Source organism: Hyla sarda, chromosome 4 (genome assembly GCF_029499605.1).
Source record: "Hyla sarda isolate aHylSar1 chromosome 4, aHylSar1.hap1, whole genome shotgun sequence".
Lineage (NCBI taxonomy): Eukaryota > Metazoa > Chordata > Amphibia > Anura > Hylidae > Hyla > Hyla sarda.
The window spans coordinates 382,386,999-382,414,422 of record NC_079192.1 but is presented as its reverse complement, the minus strand read 5'-3'; the positions used below and the strand labels follow the sequence as shown (position 1 = coordinate 382,414,422).

Here is a 27,424-nt window from a genome sequence, read left to right as displayed (position 1 = left end):
CAATCAGATCATTATACAAGATTGTAGATGTGCACCATGTCTGTTTTTCTACCCGAATTCAAAAAACAAATAAAGGTTGAGAATTTTAAACAGCATGTAAATACCAAAGTGCCTTATAATTACATAAGGTACAATATATTAGAAGTTTTTGAAAAAAAAAAATTAAACCATAGAGGATAAGTTTAGATCGTGAAGGGTCCAAGCGCTGGGGCCCCCCGCGATCTGCTGTACAAAGCCACTGTTCAACAACCTTCAGTTCTCCCATAGGGCTTTATGGAGGGGGCGTGGTGGCCTCTGCTTTGGGTGGGGGTTGTGACACACTCCTGTGCTAAAACACAGGGGCTCCGTACAGGAGATCGCGGGTGGCCCCAGCGCTTCGGATAGGGGATATGTTTTCTAGCATGAGACTTATCCTTTAACCCCTACAGGACCCATGACGTAACGGTACGTCCCGACACCCTGGGTCTTAAGGACCAGGGACGTACATTTACGTGCAAATGCCCAGGGGGGTCATCAGACCCCCAATGTCGGCGATCGCGGCAAATCGCAAGTGAATTAACACTTGCGATTTGCGCGCTTCCGGGTCATTACTGGTCTATAGTGACCCGGTGACCCGGAATGTAAGGGGGATCGCGGGTGTCTAAGACGATCCCCCTGAAGGCATAGGAGTGAGGTGGCATGGGTGCCACCCCTCCTATCCCTGCTATTGGTGGTCTAGATGCGACCACCAATAGCAGATCGGGGGCGGGGGGTTTTACTTTAGTTTTCCCCATCCTGCCCACCCACAATAGGCGTGGCAGGACGGGGAAACGACGGGGACAGGCGCCGAAGATCCACTTACCGATCCGGGAGGCTGCGGGCGACGGAGATCGGCGGGCGGCGATGACGTGCAGCTGGATCCGACGGAAGCTGGTGAGTTGCCTAGCAACATCTGGAGGGTACAGTTTGAGACCATTATACAGTGGTCTCTAACTGTAGCCCTCCAGATGTTGCAAAACTACAACTCCCAAGCATGCCCAGACAGCTGTTTGGGCATGCTGGAATATGTAGTTTTGCAACAGCTGGACGGCTACAGTTTGAGACCACTATATAGTGGTCCCTAAACTGTAGCCCTCAAGATCTTGCAAAACTACAACTCCTAGCATGCTCAAAAAACTGTTTGCTGTCAGGGCATGCTGGAAATTGTAGTTTTGCAACAGCTGGAGGACCACAGTTTGGAGATCACTTTGCAGTGTTCTCTAAAACTGTAGCCCTCCAGATGTTGCAAAACTGCAAATCCCAGCATGTCCAAACAGCAATCAGCTGTCTCGGCATGCTGGGAGTTGTAGTTGCGTACCTCCAGCTATTGCATAACTACATCTCCCAGCATGCCCTTCGGCGATCAGTACATGCTGGGAGTTGTAGTTTTGCAACAGCTGGAGGCACACTAGTTAGAAAATACTGAGTTAGGTAACAGAACCTAACTGAAGGTTTTCCAACCAGTGTGCCTCCAGCTGTTGCAAAAGTACAACTCCCAGCATGCACGGTCTGTCAGTACATGCTGGGAGTTGTAGCTTTGAAACAGCTGGAGGTTTGCCCCCCCATGTGAACGTACAGGGTACATTCACACGGGCAGGCTTACAGTAAGTTTCCTGCTTCAAGTTTGGGCTGCGGCAAATTTTTCGCCGCAGCTCAAACTTCTAGCGAGAAACTCACTGTAACACGCCAGTGTGAATGTACCCTAAAATCACTACACTACACTAACACCTAATAAAGAGTAAAACACAACATATACACCCCCTTACACTGTCCCCCCCAATAAAAATGAAAAACGTATTGTATGGCAGTGTTTCCAAAACGGAGCCTCCAGCTGTTGCAAAACAACAACTCCAAGCATTTCCGGACAGCCACTGACTGTCCAGGCATGCTGGGAATTTAGCAACAGCTGGAGGCACCCTGTTTGGGAATCACTGGCATAGAATACCCCTATGTCCACCCCTATGCAATCCCTAATTTAGTCCTCAAATGCGCATGGCGCTCTCTCACTTCGGAGCCCTGTCGTATTTCAAGGAAACAGTTTAGGGCCACATATGGTGTATTTCCATACTCGGGAGAAATTGCACTACAAATTTTGGGGGGCTTTTTCTCCTTTTACCCCTTATGAAAAGGAAAAGTTGGGGCTACACCAGCTTGTTAGTGTAAAAAAATAAGAAAATTTACACTAACATGCTGGTGTTGCCCTTTACTTTTTATTTTCACAAGCGTTAAAAGGAAAAAAAAGACCCCCAAAATTTGTAACGCAATTTCTCCTGAGTACAGAAATACCCCATATGTAGGCGTAAAATGCTCTGCGGGCACACAACAAGGCTCAAGAGTGAGAGCGCACTATGTACATTTGAGGTCTAAATTGGTGATTTGCACAGGGGTGGCTGATTTTACAGCGGTTCTGACATAAACGCAAAAAAATAAATACCTACATGTGATCCCATTTTGGAAACTACACCCCTCCCGTAATGTAATAAGGGGTATAGTGAGCATTTACGCCCCACAGGTTTCTGACAAATTTTATTTTTCATTTGCACAGCCCACTGTTCCAAAGATCTGTCAAACGCCAGTGGGGTGTAAATACTCACTGCACCCCTTATTAAATTCTGTGAGGGGTGTAGTTTCCAAAATGGGGTCACATGTGGGAGGGTCCACTGTTCTGGCACCACGGAGGGCTTTGTAAACGCACATGGCCCCTGGCTTCCATTCCAAACAATTTTTTCCCAAAAGCTCAATGGCGCTCCTTCTCTTCTGAGCATTGTAGTGCGCCAGCAGAGCACTTGACGTCCACACATGGGGTATTTCCATACTCAGAAGAGATGGGGTTACAAATTTTGGGGGGGTCTTTTTTTTTTTTTACATATGCAAAAGTCGTGAAACCCCTGTGGGGTATTAAGGCTCGCTTTATTCCTTGTTACGTTCCTCAAGGGGTCTAGTTTCCAAAATGGTATGCCATGTGTTTTTTTTTTTTTTTTGCTGTTCTGGCACCATAGGGGCTTCCTAAATGCGACATGCCCCCCGAGCAAAACTTGCTCTCAAAAAGCCAAATATGACTCCTTCTCTTCTGAGCACTGTAGTTCACCCGTAGTGCACTTCAGGTCAACTTATGGGGTACCTCCATAATCAGAAGAGATGGGGTTACAAATTTTTTTTGGGGGGGGTCTTTTCTGCTATTAACCCTTGCAAAAATGTGAAATTTGGGGGGAAACACATTTTAGTGAAAAAAATTATATATTTTTTTACATATGCAAAAGTCGTGAAACACCTGTGGGGTATTAAGGCTCACTTAATTCCTTGTTACGTTCCTCAAGGGGTCTAGTTTCCAAAATGGTATGGCATGTGGTTTTATTTTGCTGTTCTGGCACCATAGGGGCTTCCTAAATGCAACATGCCCCCCCAAAAAACCATTTCAGAAAAACGTACGCTCCAAAATCCCCTTGTCGCTCCTTCGCTTCTGAGCCCTCTACTGCGCCCGCCCAACAATTTACATAGACATATGAGGTATGTGCTTACTCGAGAGAAATTGGGCTACAAATATAAGTATACATTTTCTCCTTTTACCCCTTGTAAAAATAAAAAAATTGGGTCTACAAGAACATGCGAGTGTAAAAAATGAAGATTGTGAATTTTCTCCTTTACTTTGCTGCTATTCCTGTGAAACACCTAAAGGGTTAAAATGCTGACTGAATGTCATTTTGAATACTTTGGGGGGTGCAGTTTTTATAATGGGGTCATTTGTGGGGTATTTCTAATATGAAGACCCTTCAAATCCACTTCAAACCTGAACTGGTCCCTAAAAAATAGTGAGTTTTATGAAAAATTGGAAAATTGCTGCTGAACTTTGAAGCCCTCCGGTGTCTTCCAAAAGTAAAAACACGTCAATTTTATGATGCAAACATAAAGTAGACATATTGTATATGTGAATCAAAATTTTTTTTATTTGGAATATCCATTTTCCTTACAAGCAGAGAGCTTCAAAGTTAGAAAAATGCTAATTTTTCAAATTTTTCATAAAATTTTGGGATTTTTCACCAAGAAAGGATGCAAGTTACCATAAAATTTTACCACTATGTTAAAGTAGAATATGTCATGAAAAAACATTCTCGGAATCAGAACGATAACTAAAAGCATTCCAGAGTTATTAATGTTTAAAGTGACAGTGGTCAGATGTGCAAAAAACGCTCTGGTCCTGAGGTGTAAAATGGCCTGGTCCTTAAGGGGTTAAAGGACAAGTCTCATGCTCAAAAACGTATGGGGAAAAGTAGGGGATAAGTTTTGGATCATGGGGGGTCCGAACGCTGGGGCCCCTCGCGATCTGTTTGGAGCCCAGCTGCGCTAGCACAAGAGAGCGTCACGACCCTCGCCCGAAGCGGAGGCCACCACGCCCCCTCCATATAGCTCTATGGGAGAGCCGATGATTGCCAAACGGCTCTCCCATAGAACTAATTTTCAGAAAGCCAGACTGTCAGATAGCCACTACCTGTGCCAAAAACCTAAAAAGGTAAAAATCACTGGTGCCCCCCACGATCTCCTGTTTAGAGCCCCGTCTCTCCTTCACAGCGGCGCCACACTCCCTCCATATAGCTCTATGGAAGGGGCTTGGCATTCCTATAGAGCTATATAGAAGGGGCATGGCGGCCCCTGCTTCTGGCGGGTGTCATGACGCGTCGCTGTGAAGGAGAGACACGGCTCTAAACAGGAGATTGCGGGGGGGCCCAGCGATTGGACCCCCCGATCTAAAACTTATCCTCTATCCTTTGGATAGGGGATACCTTTTCTTACATGGTACTACTTTTGATTTGATGAACTTGGTGCTGTGAGCAAATACATGAAAAGAAAACATTTCCAGAGCAAGAACTGAATGCTATGAAATGGCTGCTTGATGAGGTGAAGAAACAAAAGGAGATAACGTATATCAGTATTTTCCTCTGAGGTCATGTTCACACATCAATGTTGACCATTATCATTAAAAAAATAAATTTTTAAGCAAAAACTATAAAAAATAAATAAAAAATCTGATTGTTTTTAATGGCTGGAAAAACTGGCAACAAAAATTAAAGGATTTTTATTAAAATTGGCTGCAATAATGCCATTAATGATTTGTGAATTACTTTAATGGTCACTGAAATAATGGCTGATATTTTACATTGTGTGTGCATTAACAGATGACTTTCCATGGAATACATCATTGCAACACAATCAGCTGATTTTTAACCAATATGTTTAAAGAGTTACTCCATTTTTATTAATTTTTTTATCAATTGGTGCCAGATTTGTAAATTACTACTATTAAAAAATCCTAATCCTTCCAGTAGTTATCAGCTGTTGTATGCTTCAGAGGAAGCTCTTTTCTTTTTTAATTTATTTTCTTTCTGACCACAGTGCTTTCTGCTGACACCTCTGTCCATGTCAGGAACTGTACAGAGCAGGAGCAAATCCCCATAGCAAACCTCTCCTGCTCTGGACAGTTTTTGACATGGACAGAGGTGTCAGCAGAGAACACTGTAGTCAGACGGAAAATAAATTCAAAAAGAAAAGAACTTCCTCTGAAGCATACAGCAGCTGGTAAGTACTGGATGGGTTAAGATTTTTAAATAGAAGTAATTTAAAAATATGTTTTCTTTTCTGGCACCAGTTGATAAAAAATAAATAAATAAATTGTTTTCCACCAGAGTACCCCTTTAACTGTAAAAAGAGATTTTTATGGTTTAAATTTTTTCCCCAACTTTGCCTAATGGATATCACAGATCTACATTCAGAGAAAGAGGGTGCACAGGCTGAGGGAAGTGATTTGAGAATTAGAAGTACAGTACCTTGTTTAAGAGGTGACAGAAAAAGAGATTAACTGCAGGACTTCACCACAGAGACTCATACCATAAAAGACAACAAAGAAAGATTTTAAAATCAGTGGCCAAATTTGTGAAAGACAACAAATTGTCTTATACAGCTCATGCACCAAATACACCTCAAGACTGTTGTTTTTATTGAATTAAGAGGATAGTGGTTAGTATGTAATGTTAGGGGGTTAGTGTATAAATATAAGAGATTAATGGTTAGGGCTGTATCAAGACATACATGTTTGCTAGAATCTCACTTAAATGATACATCACGCGTTGTTAATAAAAACATATACTACCCCTTATACACATCATATTCCAGACGGGTGAAAAGATCCTGTAATGCACTTTCCTTTCCTGTCTCCAGCGCCGCTGTCGGTTCCTTCCTGCTGCATTCATTGTTGTCCTGGCGACAGCCTTGCCTGGAGGTAGGAGCACCGGCACTCAAACCTCCCAGTGGTGGGATATTTAACTGACCTGTGTATACACCCTGGGCCTGTGTTTGAGGTTCTTCCCATTTATTAGTTACCATATATGCCGGCCTAGAAGACGACTGGGTGTATAAGACGACCCCCAACTTTTACAGTTAAAATGTAGAGTTTGGGATATACTCGCCATAAGACTACCCCTCTACCGCAATGTACAGTACCTTGTAGTTCCCCCCACATTAGGTAGGCAGCATGTTCCCCCACATTAGTAGGCAGCATGTTCCCCCACATTGGGTTGGCAGTATAGTTCCCCCCACATTAGGTAGGCAGTATAGTTCCCCCCACATTAGGTAGGCAGTATAGTTCCCCCCACACTAGTTAGGCAGCATAGTTCCCCCCCACATGAGGTAGGCAGCATAGTTCCCCTCCACATTAGGTAGGCAGTATAGTTCCCCCCCCCCCCCCCCACATTAGGTAAGCAGCATGTTCCCCCACATTAGGTTGTAGTTCCCCCACATTAGGTTGCCAGTTCCCCCACATTAGGTTGCCAGCTCCCCAACATTAGGTGGGGAGTTCCCCAACATTAGTAGCAGTTCCCCCCACAATAGTAGGCAGTTCCCCCACATTTTTAGGCAGCTCCCCCACAATAGTAGGCAGTTTCCCCACAATAGTAGGCAGTTTCCCCACAATAGTAGGCAGTTTCCCCACAATAGTAGGCAGTTTCCCCACAATAGTAGGCAGTTCCCCCCACATTTGTAGGCAGCTCCCCCCCCCCCCATAATAGTAGGCAGCTCCCCCTATAAAAGGAGGCAGCTCCCCCCATAATAGTAGGCAGCTCCCCCTATAATAGTAGGCAGCTCCCCCCATAATAGTAGGCAGCTCCCCCCATAATAGTAGGCAGCTCCCCCCACATTAGGTTGTCAGCTCCACCCCCCCCCCCCCTTCCCCGCAGACATACAGCGTCAGACTCCAGCCATATAAAGTGTATGGCTGGAGGCTGTATGTCTGTACTGCCCCCACTGTGATCTGGTCACCGCTCCTCCGGCCCGGGGTCACATCTACTGCTATGGCCTATGGACCATAGCAGGAGGTGCCAGTACCGGTGGAGCGGTGACCGGAACACTGAAGAAGATAACGCGCCGCCGGTCACTTACCATTCCCTGGCCAACGCGCGTCTTCCTGCGATGATCCTGCGGTCCTCCTGGTTCTCCTGCGTCTCTATGGTTGTACGCACGGGACGTCACTGACGTACAACCATAGAGGGGGAGGACCAGGAGGACCGGAGGATCATCGCAGGAGGACGCGCGTTGGCCAGGGAATGGTAAGTGACCGGCGGACATAAAGATTTTTCGGCACACAGGGATATCCGGGATAGGAATACTTCTTTTTATGTGTCCGGCACGGCTGCCGTGTGCGGCTGCAGGCGGGGGCCGACCATAGCAGGTAAAAACTAATACTGTCTACTAAAAACCAGGGGGCTTCCAGCTGTTGTGAAACTACAACTCCCAGCATGCCCAGACAGCCTTTGCCGGTCCGGGCATGCTGGGAGTTGTAGTTTCACAACAGCTGGAGGCCCCCTGGTTTTTAGTATCAGTAATTAGTTTTTACATGCTCTGGCCGGCCCCCGCCTGCAGCCGCACACGGGAGCCGAGCCGGGCAGATAATCATAGGTATTCCTATGCTGGACCCCAGTACCCGGCATATAAGACGACCCCCGACTTTTCAGAAGAAAATTCGGGGTTAAAAAGTCGTCTTATACAACGGGATATAAGGTACATGCATTTCTGACCCCTATAAAACCAGACCTCATCTGCTGTTATCCAAACTCTGCTTGTTTGCTGACTTGGTACTTATTTTGCCCACATGTTGCTGACCTGGCCTGTCTGACTTCCCTGATGCCCTGTGCACTTAACAAATGTAGGTATTTTCACCCAGTTAGGGACCTCTGTTTAGAGTGTAAAGTAGGTATCAGCACTGGATAGGATAAGATTCAGGTCTACACTGATACTTATTCATTGACAGATAAAAGATTCACAGTACAATAAAAAGGTAATAAGTAGACATATTTATATGAATTTTAGCATTTGTGTATGTTCCACTCTGTATATTTCCACTATTTTCAAGGTAGTGATAGATTATCGCAACAAGAGAGATGATTGCCCAGTTCTAGTGGTTGGAGACCTGAATCGTGTTATGGATGAAGGATGAAGCAGAAATAGACAGATATAGAAAAAAAAAATATAGCAACTACAGTTATAGGCCCAACACCACCATTCAAGCACTGTAAAGAACTTATTAAATTATATATGGAGAATAAAAAATTTACTGACAACAAAAATATTTTTGTTGTACTAAATCAAGCAACACAATGTGTTTCCAATGTTTTTTTTCCTGGTTTTGCGGCTGAAACTTCAAACTCGACAATCACTAAGGGGCATGCTCACCCGGTGAAGGGGGTGTGTCCCCGACATATTTACTAAGGTTTCCACATAAAATGTTGTGGATTTGAACTCTGGAAAACCCGACAATTTAGAAATGTTGTAAAAAAAAAAAAAAAAAAAAAAAAAAAAAAGAAGGCAAAATGTTGAGAAAAAAAAATGTGTAAATGCTGTGGAAAAATACCTGTCGGTAATAAAAACGCACAAAGAGAATTACACTCCACTCTTAGTAAATCAACACCAATATCATGCATAGATTTAGCATTAGGCAATGAAAGTATTTTGCCAAAAGAAGAAGAAACTTTATATCTGGAGAGAATATCAGACCACACCCCAATTTTTTGTTAATGTTAATTATTGATTCTAGGATTGAGAGATAGGAGAATCAGTATTAAATCGAACAAAAATTGTTATTATTCTTTCAAAAATTATAAATAAGCTTATACCTGTTAGCATGTCTAAAAGTAATAATTGTAGATTCTTTTGCAATTTACAGTTAGATGCGGGGGAAGCCTTTCAATCCGCCCAGTCTTTGGATGGCATTAAGGTATTTAACGGGGTGGAGTTGGGGTTCCTCTGGGTTTGTCCTGAACAAATTTGAAATATCAAACCAAAAGGGGGAAGGGCCTAAAACTAAATGTTGTTGGTATGTACTAAAAAACCACCATATAGAATGTCAATATCCAAACAAAAAAGGTGCTATTAAAATCCTTTTATATATTGTTGCAACTCGACCACAACGGCCATTTGCCACATGGGTGAACGGACCCGCTGACCTGCCATTGCAGGTCTGATAGGAATACTACGATCCAGGCGACATGTTCTTTCCCCAACACACTTAACGCTAATGAACATCCCCTGTATATGTGGAAACGCTCCTGAATCGCGTCCTATAGTGTGAATTGGGGTTTATATATAAACAAAATATACAGACCTAGTTTTGGTCTAAGTCATGCACATATATACATATGTAGTGTCAATTGGTCTGGACACCTGAATCCATTGCATACAACATAATTGTTGGACTTTGAGAATCCTCAGTATATGTGTTTCTCTTGCGATATACCCATAAATATATAATAATTTTTGCTTATATAATCTGGTTGGTCCCCTGAGGACGTCCCCGGTTGACGTGATTTAGTACCGTGGGATAGAAACGTACATTGGGACATGATACGAACATGCTTTTGGGTATATTTGAATGTACATGAACATTGAATGTTTGAACCCGTTGGATATATTGAGTTATATACAGGATTATTTTGTCCTGAGGAATACCATACTGCATGACTACTGTATGTGATAGCAAATGGCCGTTGTGGTCGAGTTGCAACAATATATAAAAGGATTTTAATAGCACCTTTTTTGTTTAGATATTCACATTCTATATGGTGGTTTTTAGTACATACCAATAAAAATTTTGTTTTAGGCACTTCCCGCTTTTGGTTTGATTTAAATAGCTGGGAATTATGATACCAATTTCGGTTAGCATATAACCCTATCTTATATGTAAATTTGCAAATTTGAAATATGAAATCATTTTATAAGAAGGGTCCAGTTATTATACTTAGGTGCCAAGGCATCGAATGCAGGAAATTGAATAGGTGTCCAGGTCTGGATTCTAGGTAAGATTGTGTGCGATTACATGAGAATGAGTGTCTATACTAAGCCAATCTAATACAAGACATACCGGTAATATAGTCATAATATTACATATGATAAATATAAGGTAAGTTAAATATATGCTAATACACAGATAAATTATTACTATGTGCATGTCCTGTTATTTAATGTCCTATTATTAAATAATTGATTTATAATTGGAAATACCAGAAATATACCTAATACACCAATGTTATTTTTACACAAATATATATGGGTCATTTACTTATTATACATTACAAATACTTATTATACATTAATTAATGCATTGACTTGTAATGGTATTTATATATAATCTAATTTGTATAGTTATATAAAAAGTGCGTGTTATACGCCGATAAATACGGTAAATAATATATAGGACCTATTATTCTCAGCTCACACTTATAGAACACTATAGTATTTACATTATAAATATTTAGTGTAGTGTATTTGATATATACAGTTTAAATTCATAAATTTGGTAACAGCTAGTAAGGTCTGACATACCAGATATTAACTCTATTAATATAAGGATCCTATATAATTGGTTTAAGAGGACCAGTGGCCAACCCACTCAAAAATGTAGTTAATGGGTCTACGGTCATTAAATAGCTTATGGTGCCTTGATCACACACCTTTTTTACAGTTTTTCTGATACTCTCTTCTTTGAGACTATCTTCCAGATATGTGGGTGTATAATTTGTTTGACAGTTTAGGGCATTAGTCAGATGGGCATGAACTTGGCATACCTGTCATATCACAGAAGAAAATAATGCTTTCATATGCTACTCATTAGGTCATGCCGATTGGGTCTGTGTCTATCTGTTGTATTTGGATCACAAATCCCTCTGCCCACTCATTCTGACATCCACTGCTCAGGAAGGGGCATGTCAGAGGCAAGCACTGACCCCCAATCACCATGCGTTCACTTCCTTCCTGAGTCTGCTGTGCTGTGCTGGGTCTCTTCATCCTATCATTGCAGGCTGCTCTGTAACCCCCCTCTCTGTTTTCAGACAGGAGTCTAATACACAGGACAGGAGTGAGCACAGAGGAATGCTAGCCCCCCTCTCACTTTCTGGACTTTGTCCCAGCCTGTGCTTTAGATGGGACAAAGAGAATACTGCAGCCGGACAGGATTATGTTCTGGATGGTATGGGGAACCCTAGTGGTCTTTTTCCACTATAGAAAGGTTAGGAATGTTCATGTATAAAAATGCAATCACATTTTTGGGGTTTGCCACATGTTCTCTTTAAGGGAGACAAGAAAATTTATGTGAATTACCAGATTAAAAATCCCAAATGGTACCACAATGTCTAAAACAACTAGATAACATTACGTTGAAGTTTTCTTATGTGTGATTTAGGAACCATAAAATGTGAGAATTAAAAGGAGATAGGGGTAAAAATAAAAACTTATATGCGCCCATTGACTCCACAAGGCATTCCAGCTAATTTGTTTCAGAATCGGACCCCCGTAGCCTCCATAAACAGCTTTTGAAAATCCAGGTACTTCCTTGTTTGTGCAGGTTGATGTGAGCTGCAGAAAACTTCACAGACCATCACCCCCTACATTTGTTTTCTGTGTGTTTAGCAGCCCATGCCTGCATCTCAGAATGGTAGAAATCTTTATTATTTCCCCCTTTTCCCCCTAGAAAAAAGATCATGCATAACAATCTACATATTTACATGAAGTAATGTTTATGTAACCCAATAATCTATTCTAATGTATAAATATATTTATGAAAACAAATATACGGCTCTGGCCAGTATCACATTGAATCGGCTTAGATACAATGTTATGGGTAGTATCACACTGAATTGGCTTAGATACGGGGCTCTGGGCAGTATCACATTGAATCGGCTTAGATACAATGCTATGGGCAGTATCACACTGAATTGGCTTAGATACGGGGCTCTGGGCAGTATCACACTAAACTGGCTTACATACATGGCTCTGGCAGTCTCACACTGCTTTGGGAAGTATCAAACTACATACATGGCTCTGGGTACTATCACAGTGAATTGGCTTACAAACATGGCTCTGGGCAGTATAACACGAAATGGGCTTAGATACACAGCTCTGTGCAATATCAAATTGAATTGGCTTTGATACAATGTGCTGGGCTGTATTGAACTGAACAAGCTTAAATACATGGCTCTGGGCAGTATTACACTGAAACGGCTTAGAAAGATGGCTCTGGGCAGTTTCCCACAGAATTAGCTTACATACACAATTGTGGGTAGTATCTAAGATACACAATTGAAAGCTTTCTCTATCATATATAATAGGCTGCAGGCGGTATCACACATGTTATGCTTAGTTACACAGCTGAAAGAGAGTTTTACACATGCTAGGCTGCAGGCAGGATCAAACACACAGCTGAGAGATGTGTATTCATGCTTTCAAACATAGTATGCTAAGATACACAGCTAAGAGCTCAGCATTCATGCTCCCTTAGCTGGTCTATGCTTCCTTTTCCCTTTTCTGAGCTATTTGGAGCAATGGGGAGGACGTCCCAACAAACCAACTGGAGCACCATTAGATAATGTCACTACTTACCATTATGAATTGGTATTCATTGACTTTTTGCATCTGGAAAAGTGTAAAGGTGGTGGTTATGAGTACACCCTTGTTGTAATGGATCACTTTACACGATTTGAATGGATATGCTATCATAAACAAATCTATTCAGACTGGTGAAGTCATAAGAGGAATTTATCAAACCCTGTGTTTGTGGTACGCTTTGTCTCAGTTGCTGTTTATATACTTTTAATTGCAACTTTTGCTTTAGATGCTTTTTCTAAAATCGTGTAGCTATGCCATAGTCTGGATAACTTTTTGCAGTGATCATGAATTTATCATGTGCAAATTGTTGCACAATTTGTCGCCAGCCCTCAAATTGTCACAAATCTACAACAGCCTGGACCTAGCTGTGGACAAGCACTTGGAAAAGGTTGCACATTTTGGCGCAAAGACTTAAAGGGGTACTCCACTGAAATGTTTATTTTCTTAAATCAACTGATGCCAGAAAGTTAAACAGATTTGTAAATTACTTCTATTAAAAAATATTAATCCTTCCAGTAATTATCACCTGCTGTATACTACACAGGAAGTTCTTTTCTTTTTTAATTTCCTTTCTGTCTGACCACAGTGCTCTCTGCTGACACCTCTGTCCATGTCAGGAACTGTCCAGAGCAGGAGAGGTTTTCTATGGAGATTTGCTCCTACTCTGGACAGTTCTTAAAATGGACAGAGGTGTTAGCAGAGAGCACTGTGGTCAGACAGAAAGGACATTCAAAAAGAAAAGAACTTCCTCTGTAGTATACAGCAGCTGATAAGTGCTGGACGAAGTAACATTTTTAAATAGAATAATTTACAAATCTGTTAAAACTTTTTGGCCTCAGTTGAAAAAAAAAAAAAAACTGTTTTCCAGCGGAGTACAGCTTTAAAAAGTCACAGTGGGGGAACAAAGTAACGTACTGAATTGTAATCTCAAATAAATGTGTACTAGCACCATATTTATCACATGTCATGCAACCATTTAATCAATTTGGAGCACAGACACATTATCATTACACAAATTAAAGGAGTTGAAAAATCGTTCACCTACACCACCCTTGATTAATTTCCCCCATAATATTTAGTGACTTTTCTCTGGAGTCAGGCTTGCCAACCAAGATGCACCATGATTTGGTAAGAGAACTTTAGAACATTTGTCAGACTTGGAAAATACTACAAGATGCAAAACTGTAATACATCACCCTATCACTCAGAGGGGAATTGACAGCTTGAAGAGGTACTCCGCTGCTCAGCGTTTGGAACAAACTGTTCTGAATGCTGGACCTGGCGCTGGGAGCATGTGATGTCATAGCCCCGCCCCCTAATGGTGTCACGCCCCACCCCCTCAATGCAAGTCTATGGGAGGGGGCGTGCCGGCTGTCACGCCTCCTCCCATAGACTTGCATTAAGGGGGTGGGGTGTGACATCATGAGGGAGCGGGGCTATGACATCACGAGCACCCGGCGCAGGCTCCAGCGTTCGGAACAGTTTGTTCTAAATACCGAGCAGCGGTGCACCCCTTTAAAGAGAACTTGCCGCCATGAACATGCTATCTCATCTATAAGCATCATGTTATACAGCAGCAGGAGAACCAATGAAGATTGATACATATAGCTCTGGAAACAAGATTTATTTGTAGAAAATAACAACTGGTCAATATAGCCAAAAATAAGATGTCATTTTACCAAAAGATCCACGGCAAAAAGGAAAAAAAATTCATTGTGCTACAAAACTGAAGAAAAATGCAATTTTGTAACTTTTGGGGGCTTCCGTTTCTAAGTAGCAAATTTTTCGGTAAAAAATTACACATTTTCTTTATTCTGTAGGTCCATACGATTAGAATGATACCCTACTTATATAGGTTTGATTTTGTAGTACTTCTGTAAAAAATCAAAACTACATGCACGAAAATGAATACGTTTAAAATTGTCATCGCTATTTTTGACTTTGGAATTTTTTGGGTGCGTACGCCATTGACCGTGCGGTTTAATTAACAAAATTATAAAATTATAGTTCGGACATTTCTGCACGCGGTGATACCACATATGTTTATTTTTATTTACACAGTTTTTGTTTTGTTTTTTTAAATGGGAAAAGGTGGGTGATTCTTACTTTTATTAGGGAAGGGGTTAAATGATCTTTATTAACTTTTTTTTTCACACTTTTTTTTGCAGTGTTATAGCCCCTCTAGTGGCCATAATACTGCACACACTGATCTTCTACACAGATCACTGCCATGCAATAACATGGCAATGGTCAGCGGTCGATTGCTCAAGCCTAAATTTCAGGCTTGGAGCAATCAATCGGCGTGACCTTGTGTTATAGACCAGGCGCAGGGCATACAGGTCCTCCCTGCATCCTTAAAAGGTTAAAAAAGCTGCCACTAGGTGTCTCCCTACTTGTCCAGAGCAAATTTTTCCAATCTCTTGCACAGACTTTGGACTCCAGCTGGCCTGGCAGAAGTCCAAGAATCAGGAAATGCAGTCTGGAGTGCTGAGGGGTGTGTCCCCACACCTGGCTGTGTGACATGGAGCATTGTCCTACAGAAAAAACTATTCTAAGAGCTTAGGAACATTGTCAGAGCAGAAGGAAATCTGTATTTGTCCAGGATTACCTTTTCTTGAATCCTTTACAAAGACAAATCTGCTTGACTTCCGCCTAGATGAAGCATCCCCAGATCATCATTGATCATCCACCAAATTTCAGAGAGGGTGCGAGACACTATGGCTTGTAGGCCTCTCAAGGTCTTAGTCTAAACATTAGATGGCCAGGCGTTGGTCAAAGCTGAAAATGTGTCTCATCAGACAAGATGACTGTGCTCCATTTCTTTATGGTCCAATCCTTATGGTATTTTCCACACTTCATCCTGGATCTTCTTTGATTCTATTTAATGAGGGGCTTTTTCTTGGTTTACACAACTTCAGTTCTGCATGTAACAGCCTGTTTAACCTATCCAAATTATGCACTTCGCCTTAGCTACTGTTTACCATTGTTTTTGTAGGTCACTTGATGTCATCCTATGGTGTGACATTCAAATAATTTTACGGTCACCTCAGTCAGTAGACATTCCTTTCAGCCCTCTGCAAGTTCCCAATGTTTCTCACTTGACCTTTATCTTATGAATCGTCGTCTTTAAAAAATTCAAGATAAAAGCAACCTGACACTCAATGTATCCCTTTGTCAGTAAGTTCAGAATTGAACCCCCTTTTTTTCCTCGCTTTTGTCATGTTCAAGGTATTTTTTTCACTGAAAACCTTAAAGGTGCCAGCTGGTCCTAGTGTGTGAGAACAGTGATGACCACAGCAGTGGTTTCCTGGATCAATTAGATTTGATTCAGGTAATCACCTAATCAGTATCTCACTTAGTAATATGAAGAGTGATAGTGTCACTCAATGATAGCACCACCTACTGGACTCCTGAGCATGAAAAGATCAGATTCCAATCAATAAGTTACAAGTTCTACTGAATTTACTTTCTACTTCTACTTTTCCCACAAATTGATATATATATATATATATATATATATATATATATATATATATATATATATATATATCTCAATCTGCTCAGCTCGTTCTGCTCTATAACAAGATCTTGATAGATTAAACAGCATTTTTATAGTGACATGTTCTCTTTAAGCATTTTAACCATACATTATAGCCTATGTTGAGAACACTCACAGAAGAAGACACGCAAGAACTCTGTAAAAAGTTGTTCTTGCTTACAACTTCAAAAAGTGAGGTGACAGGGTATTCTTTTTTCTCCCTAATGTAAGGTTGATCTCTAAGACTTTCGATTGACATAATGTTTGACAATGCAGTGTCAGAGAAATGGTAGACACCTATAAAATTGCCTCAAAGAAGCCAAACTAAGTTGCAGGCAAAAGCAAAGTATAAACAAAGTTGAACATATCCCAGGAAGTTGCGTTTTGGTGAATAACCTAAATAATTAGGGTGAGCCAGGAAAATCTTCACTCTTTCTAAAAAGATACAAAATATGAAAACTATCAAGTACATGAGGTAAAAGCAAAGTCAGGAGTAAACAGATCACGGATTACGGTGGTCCATACTGCTGAGAATCAGTGATAAAAGGATATTTCAGTCTCCTAAAAAAAAACTTGATAATACTAGGGCTAGAGAAAAGAAAAAAAGCCTATACTTATCTACCTTCAATCCCACAGTTCCTGCTGCAGCTCCCGTTTGGATTCTTCCAGTCCCCTGATGCTTGTCTCTTCTGCCTTTTTCTGAATCAAGGGTATAGAGTAGGACCTTCCTGCTCAGCCAATATCTGTCTGTGATAGGACACTGCTGTGACCAGTGATTGCCTGAGCGGAAAGCTCAGACTTCTTGTCATAGAGGCAGGCGGTAAATAGGATCAAAAAAGAAATGGTGTAGCTCACTGTAGTGAAAAATATACCTAAGGTAGCTGGTGTCACCTACACCCCAAATAGGTCTACAATAAAATTATAGAATAAGAATATATAATTCAAACCAGTACCTCAAAAAGGTATATAATGTGTGAATATAGGGTGAAGAAATAGTATGTAGAATGGAGTAGTCCAATATGAATAATCAGAATGCATAAAAATATTTTAATATCAAATACTATATATATATATATATATATATATATATATATATATATATATATATTTATTTATTATGGAATATGTGTACTGTCACAGGTTGCAGCACATTCAAAAAACCTTCAATAGTACAAATTAAAATAAAATATAAAATATGACCATCTGAATATTGTTTTCCCAATAGTAATATCAGAATAAAGTGTCCATATGCCATTATAATAAAGTGTTCATATTCTGTAAACCACTTTCGATGGCCAAATAAAACAGTCAATAAGAATAACAGTCACATGAACAGCACCGCTCACCCGGGCCAGGGAAATGTATATGGTGTCAGACATTTCCCTGGACCGGGTGAGCGGTGCTGTGCACCACAGTGCTATTCAGGTGACCATTATTCTTATTGACTGTTTTATTTGGCCATCGAAAGTGGTTTACAGAATATGAACACTTTATTATAATGGCATATGGACACTTTATTCTAATACTAGCTGAGTACCCGGCGTTGCCCGGTTTTTCCTTCCTCATCCTTGTTGGTGAGGAAAATCAACAAAGGAGGAAGCTTTTGACTTTATATACCGTCATCATATATTGTTGTCATATCCCAATCCCATATCCCGTCCTCCTATCCCGACCTCCTATCCCGACCTCCTACCCGGACCTCCTACCCGGACCTCCTACCCGGACCTCCTATCCCGACCTCCTATCCCGACCTCCTATCCCATCCTGTCCACCTTTCCTGTCCTCCTATCCTGTCCTCCTATTTCGACCTCCTATCCCAACCTCATATCCCAACCCATAGTATGTGTACCAGGTATTGAAATATCTCCAACCGTACGGAAGTTATGTGAGAACATACATTTTACATTGATTTGCATGGGAAAACCCAGACCCTCACAAATGGGGGTAGTTAACCCCTTAAGGACACATGATGTTCTCATACGTCTCCATTTCCGAGTCCTTAAGGACACATGACGTATGAGAACGTCATGTGTTTTACCGGCCCCCCGCAACCATCTGGAGCGGAGCCGATCCCCGATGCCTGCTGAAATCGTTCAGCAGGCATCGGGGCATATAGCCCACTGGGTCATTATGACCCCCCATGTCGGCGATGGCCGCAGATCGCTGGACAATTCAGTCCAGCGATCTGCGGCGGATTCCGGGTCAATCGGGTCTCCAGTGACCCGGTGACCCGGAATTATTGGCTGATCGGGGCCGTCAGAGACGGCCCCGAACAGCCAGAGCCAGCAGGGGTGAGGTGGCACTGGTGCCACCTCACGATCGCCCTGATTCGTCGGCCGGATTACCGGCTGACCAATCAGGGCGCCTGCTGCGGGTGTCACTCCCGCAACCCGCTCCGCCCCTCTTCCGGAGGACGTGAGCGGGTGCGGGACGTGCACCCCGGGTGCTGGGGACCCCGATCCCCGGCGCCCCTGTTGGGATCGGGGCCCCAGGAGCAGCGGCGGCGGCGGCGGAGACGACGAGGGACTGACCTGTGCGGCGAGGATCGTTGGAGGTGAGTGCCAGCCTCCTGCTGTTGCTTAGCAACAGCTCCCAGCATGCAAAAAGGGCATGCTGGGAGCTGTAGTTATGCAACAGCAGGAGGCAGACCACCACAACTCCCAGCATGCCCTTATGGGCATGCTGGGACTTGTAGTTTTGCAACAGCTGGAGGCACATTCTTTCTATGGAAAAGTGTACCTTCAGCTGTTGTGTAACTACAACTCCCAGCTTGCACAATCAGCTAAAGTGCATGCTGGGAGTTGTAGTGGTGCATCTGGTGGTCGGTGACCGTTGGCTGTCGGTGACTGCTGAGAGTTGTAGTTTTGCAACAGCTGAAGGCACACTGAGTTAAGTAGCAAACCAGTGTGTCTCCAGCTGTTGCATAACTACAATCCCCAGCATCCTGGATGTTCCCCCCCCCCCCAATGTGAACGTACAGGGTACACTCACATGGGCGGAGGATTACAGTAAGTATCCGGCTGCAAGTTTGAGGTGCGGCAAAATTTCTGCCGCAGCTCAAACTGCCAGCGAGAAACTACTGTGAACCCCCCGCCCGTGTGACTGTACCCTAAAAACACTACACTACACTAACACACAATAAAATAAAAAGTAAAAAACACTACATATACCCATACCCCTACACAGCCCCCCTCCCCAATAAAAATGAAAAACGTCTGGTACGCCACTGTTTCCAAAACTGAGCCTCCAGCGGTTGCAAAACTACAACTCCCAGCATGCACTGATAGACCGTACATGCTGGGAGTTGTAGTTTTGCAACAGCTGGATTTCCCCCCCCCCCAATGTGAACGTACAGGGTACACTCACATGGGCGGAGGATTACAGTAAGTATCCGGCTGCAAGTTTGAGCTGCGTCAAATTTTCTGCCGTAGCTCAAACTGCCAGCGAGAAACTACTGTGAACCCCCGCCCGTGCGATTGTACCCTAAAAACACTACACTACACTACCACAAAATAAAAAGTAAAAAACACTACATATACACATACCCCTATACAACCCCCCTCCCCAATAAAAATGAAAAACGTCTGGTACGCCACTGTTTCCAAAACGGAGCCTCCAGCTGTTGCAAAACAACTACTCCCAGTATTGCCAGATAGCCGTTGACTGTCCAGGCATGCTGGGAGTTTTACAACAGCTGGAGGCACCCTGTTTGGGAATCACTGGCGTAGAATACCCCTATGTCCACCCCTATGCAAGTCCCTAATTTAGGCCTCAAATGCGCATGGCGCTCTCACTTTGGAGCCCTGTCGTATTTCAAGGCAACAGTTTAGGGCCACATATGGGGTATCGCCGTACTCGGGAGAAATTGGGCTTCAAATTTTGGGGGGTATTTTCTGCTATTACCCTTTTAAAAAATGTAAAATTTTTGGGAAAACAAGCATTTTAGGTAAAAAAAATATATATATTTTTTTACATATGCAAAAGTCGTGAAACACCTGTAGGGTATTAAGGTTCAAATTACCCCTTGTTACGTTCCCCGAGGGGTCTAGTTTCCAAAATGGTATGCCATGTGTTTTTTTTTTGCTGTCCTGGCACCATAGGGGCTTCCTAAATGCGGCATGCCCCCAGAGCAAAATTCGGTTTCAAAAAGCCAAATGTTACTCCTTCTCTTCTGAGACATGTAGTGCGCCAGCAGAGCACTTTTCACCCCCATATGGGGTGTTTTCTGAATCGGGAGAAATTGGGCTTCAAATGTTGGGGGGTATTTTCTGCTATTACCCTTTTTAAAAATGTAAAATTTTTGGGAAACCAAGCATTTTAGGTAAAAAATATATATATTTTTTTTACATATGCAAAAGTCGTGAATCACCTGTAGGGTATTAAGGTTCACTTTACCCCTTGTTATGTTCCCTGAGGGGTCTAGTTTCCAAAATGGTATGCCATGTGTTTTTTTTTTTTTGCTGTCCTGGCACCATAGGGGCTTCCTAAATGCGGCATGCCCCCCAAAAACCATTTGTCGCTCCTTCCCTTCTGAGCCCTCTACTGCGCCCGCTGAACAATTAACATGGACATATGAGGTATGTGCTTACTCGAGAGAAATTGGGTTTCAAATACAAGTAAAAAATTTTTCCTTTTTATCCCTTGCAAAAATTCAAAAATTGGGTCTACAAGAACATGCGAGTGTAAAAAATGAAGATTTTGAATTTTCTCCTTCACTTTGCTGCTATTCCTGTGAAACACCTAAAGGGTTAATACACTTACTGAATGTTTTTTTGAATACTTTAGGGGGTGTAGTTTTTATAATGGGGTCTTTTATGGGGTATTTCTAATATGAAGACCCTTCAAATCCACTTCAAAACTGAACTGGTCCCTGAAAAATAGTGAGTTTGAAAATTTTGTGAAAAATTTCTAAATTGCTACTGAACTTTGAAGCCCTCTGGTGTCTTCCAAAAGTAAAAACTCATAAATTTTATGATGCAAACATAAAGTAGACATATTGTATATGTGAACCCAAAAAAATATATTTTGAATATCCATTTTCCTTACAAGCAGAGAGCTTCAAAGTTAGAAAAATGCAAAATTTTCATTTTTTTCATCAAATTTGGGGATTTTTCACCAAGAAAGGATGCAAGTTACCATAAAATTTTACCACTAAGTTAAAGTAGAATATGTCACGAAAAAACAATCTCGGAATCAGAATGATAACTAAAAGCATTCCAGAGTTATTAAGGTTTAAAGTGACAGTGGTCAGAATTGCAAAAACGCTCCGGTCCTTAAGGTATAAAATGGCCTGGTCCTTAAGGGGTTAAGGGTTAAATTAACTATCCTATATTTTAAGTGGACATATAAGTAACATGTGACCAAGTATTATCGAAATATCACCAGCCGTTTGGAAGTTATGCAGTAACATGTAATTCCCATAGACTTGTATGGGACTTTAAACAAAAACGCCCGACCCTTGCAAATGGGGGTGAGTAAGGGTTAAATCACCTATCCTATGTTTGTTGTTGACATATTAACATGAAACTTGGCACACAGGTTACTTATATCTTTAGCCGTTTGGACGTGATGCTGGAACATACACACATTGAGTTACATATATATATATATATATATATATATATATATATATATATATATATATATATATATATATATATATATATATATATATATATATATATATATATATAAAAGGGGTCAGTACTTTCCTCAGGGAGAGGACACCTCTTCAGGTGTAACGGAGATTCAGGTTAGGCCATTTAGCACTCCGCAGGCATTCTGGGTAGGGGAATATGCAAAGCAGCTCATTACACAACCTTTTCAGGTAGTGTTCCCTGGTATCAGCTAAGCTCCTGTTAAGGAATATAAAAAGCTGAACGGGATATATGCCAAGCCAGACTACTCCCCAAAAGGGAAGTTTCGACCCATCTGCAGACAGCTGTTTCGGGGTTTTTGCCCCTCGTCAGTACAGAGCAGGGTGATCTGGCTTGGCTGTGGTGAGAGGCCTGAGGCCAAGCCAGATTACCCTGCTCTGTACTGACGAGGGGCAAAAACCCCGAAACAGCTGTCTGCAGATGGGTCGAAACTTCCCTTTTGGGGAGTAGTCTGGCTTGGCATATATCCCGTTCAGCTTTTTATATTCCTTAACAGGAGCTTAGCTGATACCAGGGAACACTACCTGAAAAGGTTGTGTAATGAGCTGCTTTGCATATTCCCCTACCCAGAATGCCTGCGGAGTGCTAAATGGCCTAACCTGAATCTCCGTTACACCTGAAGAGGTGTCCTCTCCCTGAGGAAAGTACTGACCCCTTTTAAAGCCTCAGGCCTCTCACCACAGCCAAGCCAGATCACCCTGCTCTGTACTGACGAGGGGCAAAAACCCCGAAACAGCTGTCTGCAGATGGGTCGAAACTTCCCTTTTGGGGAGTAGTCTGGCTTGGCATATATCCCGTTCAGCTTTTTATATTCCTTAACAGGAGCTTAGCTGATACCAGGGAACACTCCCTGAAAAGGTTGTGTAATGAGCTGCTTTGCATATTCCCCTATATATATATATATATATATATATATATATATATATATATATATATATATATATATATATATATATATATATAGTAGAATAAAGCGTCCCGCAGCACTCCAGTAGTGATCAAAATAGGTTTATTACCTCAAGGTAAGATACAAAGTTTCGACCGTCACCACGGTCTTTTTCAAGCATAAGCAAGTGACACACTCCTCCCATATTTATATGGGGTACAATATCAAAAGGTGATTGTGCTCAATAAAGAAAAAACATGCAATACAATGGATGCTGTGACAATTGCGTGAAAAAAGAACATAATGATACATAGAAAAAATGCATATTTTTAACAAGGCAGTGTAATCAGTGCTGTACAGTATATACAATCTGACATATATCGCATCATGTGTAAGTGACAATTAGTGTGCAGGTGTGTGGACATTAAAAGTAATCAGGGGAACATGCCACGAGGTCAAACACTCACCCATCTGTGGTAATGGTGGCCATTCCCTGACGGCGTGTGTGCACACGGCTCTAGGGAATTCCGCAGGCCAGCCGGAGTACAGCCAATCACAAGGGGGCGTCGCGCGTTGCTAGGCAACGACTGTAGCTCGCGGTCCGTGCACACTCACTGTGCTTCCAGATGCCGCGAGCGCCATGACACTTCAGGGAAAGCAGTGTCATGGCTATCTGGATATATATATATATATATATATATATATAGACTAGCTGAGTACCTGGCGTTGCCCGTTTTTCCTTCCTAATCCTTGTTAGGGAGGAAAATAAACAAAGGAGGAAGCTTTTGACTTCATATCCCATCCTCATATATTGTTGTCATATCCCAACACCATATCCCATCCTCCTATGTCGACCTCCTATGCCGTCCTCCTATGCCGTCCTCCTATGCCGTCCTCCTATGCCGTCCTCCTATGCCGTCCTCCTATGCCGTCCTCCTATGCCGTCCTCCTATGCCGTCCTCCTATGCCGTCCTCCTATGCCGTCCTCCTATGCCGTCCTCCTATCCCGACCCCCTATCTCGACCTCCTATCCCAACTTGTAATATGTGTACCAGGTATTGAAATATCTCCAGCAGTATTGAAGTTATGTGGGAACATACATTTCCCATATCCTGTCCTTATGTTTCATCCTCATATCCTGTCCTCAGGTGGGACTGATTTGTGATGAAGGTATTGTAAGCTGAAAACAGAAGGGGACATGGCTTTGAGGGACTGGGTGTGATTTGCAAGCCAGACCGATGCACAAAAAGGATAGATAATAAAAGGGGTGGGGCTTAAAATGTGGTTGTGTCTTTGTGAGATGGGGTGTGGCTTGCAAGCCGGATTGACACATTCACCAGGAGATGCAGAGCGTAGCTTGTGGAGTAAGGTACTGGAAGTCCCATATACGTGCATGGGACTTGAAACAAAAACCCATATTTTATATAAGGGTGTAGGTAAGGGTTAATTTAACCATCATATCTATTTATTTGACATATAAGTAATATGTGTACCAATTATTATTGAAATATCTCCAGCCATACGGAAGTTATGTGGGAACATACATTTCCCATTGATTTGCATGGGACTTTAAACAAAAACCCCGACCCTCACAAATTGGGGTAGTTAAGGGTTAATTTAACTATCCTATATTTATATATATATATATATATATTTATATATATATATATATATATATATATATATATATATATATATATAAAAATATATATATATAAAAATATATATATATATATATATATATATATATATATATATATATATATTAAGTGGACATATAAGTAACATGTCACCAAGTATTATCGAAATATCTCCAGCCGTTTTGAAGTAATGCAGTAACATATATTTCTTATAGACTTGTATGGGACTTTAAACACAAACCCAGACCCTGGCAAATGGGGGTGAGTAACGGTTAAATCACCTATCCTATGTTTGTTGTTGACATATAAGTAACATGTGTGCCAAGTTTCATGTTAATATTGTTTGGACGTGATGCTGGAACATACACACACTGATATAGATTATATTATATATATATATATATAAAATATGATAGATAGATATAGATATAGAGAGAGAGAGAGAGAAAAAAAAAAAGAGGAAAAGCGCTGCCCCGTTTTTCTTTCCTAATCCTTGTTGGGGAGGAAAATCAACAAAGGAGGAATCTTTTGACTTCATATCCCATCCTCATATATTGTTGCCATATCCCAACCCCATATCCCGTCCTCACATCTCAACCTCATATCCCGTCCTCATATCCCATCATCATATCCCGACCTCCTATTCCGTCCTCGTATCTCGACCTCCTATCCAGACCTTATATCCCGTCCTCATATCCCATCCTCATATCTTGACCTACTATTCCAACCTCCTATTCATCCTTATGTCTCAACCTCATATCCCGTCTTCACATCCAGTCTTCATATCCCGACCTCATATATACCGTCATTATATCCCATCCTTATATCCCGTCCTTATGTCCAATCCTCATATCATGTCCTCAGGTGGGACTGATTTGTGATTAAGATATTGTAAGCTGAAATTAGAAGGGGACGTGGCTTTGTGGGACTGGACGTGATTTGCAAGCCAGACCAATGCACAAAAAGAGTAGATAATAAAAGGGGTGGGGCTTAAAATTTGGGCATATCTTTGTGAGATGGGGTGTGGCTTGCAAGCCGGATTAACACATTCACCAGGAGATGCAGAGCGAAGCTCGTGGAGTAAGGTACTGGAAGTCCCATATACTTGCATGGGACTTTAAACAAAAACCCTGACCCTCACAAATGGGGGTAGTTAAGGGTAAAATTAAACTATTCAATATTTTAAGTGGACATATAAGTAACGTGACCAAGTATTCTCGAAATATCTCCAGCAGTTTGGAAGTTATGCAGTAACATATATTTCCCAGAGGCTTGTATGGGACTTTAAACAAAAACCCTGACCCCGGGAAATGGGGGTGAGTAAGGGTTAAATCACCTATCCTATGTTTGTTGCTGACATATATGTAACATGTGGCCAAGTTTCATGTTAATATCTTTAGCAGTTTGGACGTGATGCTGGAACATACACACATACACATACACACATTCGGGGACATTTATCATCGTTGCTTTGGTAAGCAAGTTCTGTAGTCATTTTTTTCTTGCTATTTTTTTGCTTATGTATGACATATTTATCATACTATCACAGGGGGTTGATAAATTTGGCTTACATGAGCAAAAACCAAGAAATCACTTTTAAATACCATTTTTTTAGCACACATAAGCAAAAAACAAATAATGACTACAGAACACCACTTTGCAGCTTTGTGTATGGGGGGGGGTGTATGCTGACGGACCCCCCCGACAGACTCCTATATCCCCTAATCATGTCACTGTTCCGGTCAGGTCCTGTGATTGGCTGCTGGTCCTGGCCAATCACAGGACCCAGCGGGAAATGTGAAATGACAGCAGGGGATTTAGGAGTCTGCGGCGCCGGTATATGTTATAAGGAGCCCGGGCTGACATTACAGTACAGCCGCCAGGGCTCCTCATAATGCCTCCCCGCTACCCTCATTTAATAATGATGGGGACACTGATATACATCCCCCCTTGTCTCCCGCCCGCGCTGCTCAGCTCCCGCTGCTACAAGACTACAACTCCCAGCGTGTCCTCACTGTAAGGGCATGCTGGGACTTGTAGTCTTGCAGCAGTTAGCAGACAGATGGGAGTTGTGTGGTGCTGGCAGGTGAGAGGGGGGGATGTAAATCACTGCAGTGTCCCTGTAGCGAAGTGAGAGTAGCGGGGAGAAAGTATGCAGGAGCCCGGGCGGCAGTAGCTTTTCCTGCTCCATGTTGGAGCTGGAGTAAATATAGTCAATTTTTAAGGCAGTTGCGACTTTTTATTGCGCAGCTGCGACTGTCGCAGTTAATAAATACCTGACTAAAGCAAATCCATTTTTAAAAATTAACTACGTAAGCAAGTTTGAATTTTCTTGCTTATCTTGTTCTTCACGCAAATTGTTGCGCGAAAACACACGTAGTCGCAGTAGCGACAATTTTGCAACAATTACAGTAAAGAAAACCTGACTAAACCCCTTGATAAATGTCCCCCATTGAGAATATATATATATATATATATATATATATATATATATATATTACCATTGAGGGAATAATATTGAGGTGGTCATATTTTATTTTAATTTTAATTTGTGCTATTGATGTTTTTTTTTTTTTTTATCTGCCACAAGGGCCCTGCAACAGTACTCACATTACATAATATAAATATTATTTTCATGTATATATTCTGATTATTCATATTGGATTACTCATTCTACATACTATTTCTTCACACTATATTCACACATCTTTATATATATATATACATATATATATATATACATATATATATATATATATATATATAT

General features: G+C 41.7%; 1 protein-coding gene across 8 annotated transcripts in view; it reads right to left on the bottom strand.

Moving 5' to 3' along the window:
- RNF213 (ring finger protein 213) overlaps positions 1-27,424 on the bottom strand; it is a 327,147-nt gene that overhangs the window by 255,466 nt on the left and 44,257 nt on the right. For 7 of the 8 annotated variants that reach the window (XM_056516951.1, XM_056516949.1, XM_056516950.1 and 4 more), the window contains one exon: positions 12,931-12,963. The exons of the other annotated variant lie outside the window; for it this stretch is intronic. In XM_056516951.1, the coding sequence (XP_056372926.1) occupies positions 12,931-12,963 (33 nt within the window). The remainder of the gene's footprint in view (positions 1-12,930; positions 12,964-27,424) is intronic. 8 annotated transcript variants of the gene reach the window in all.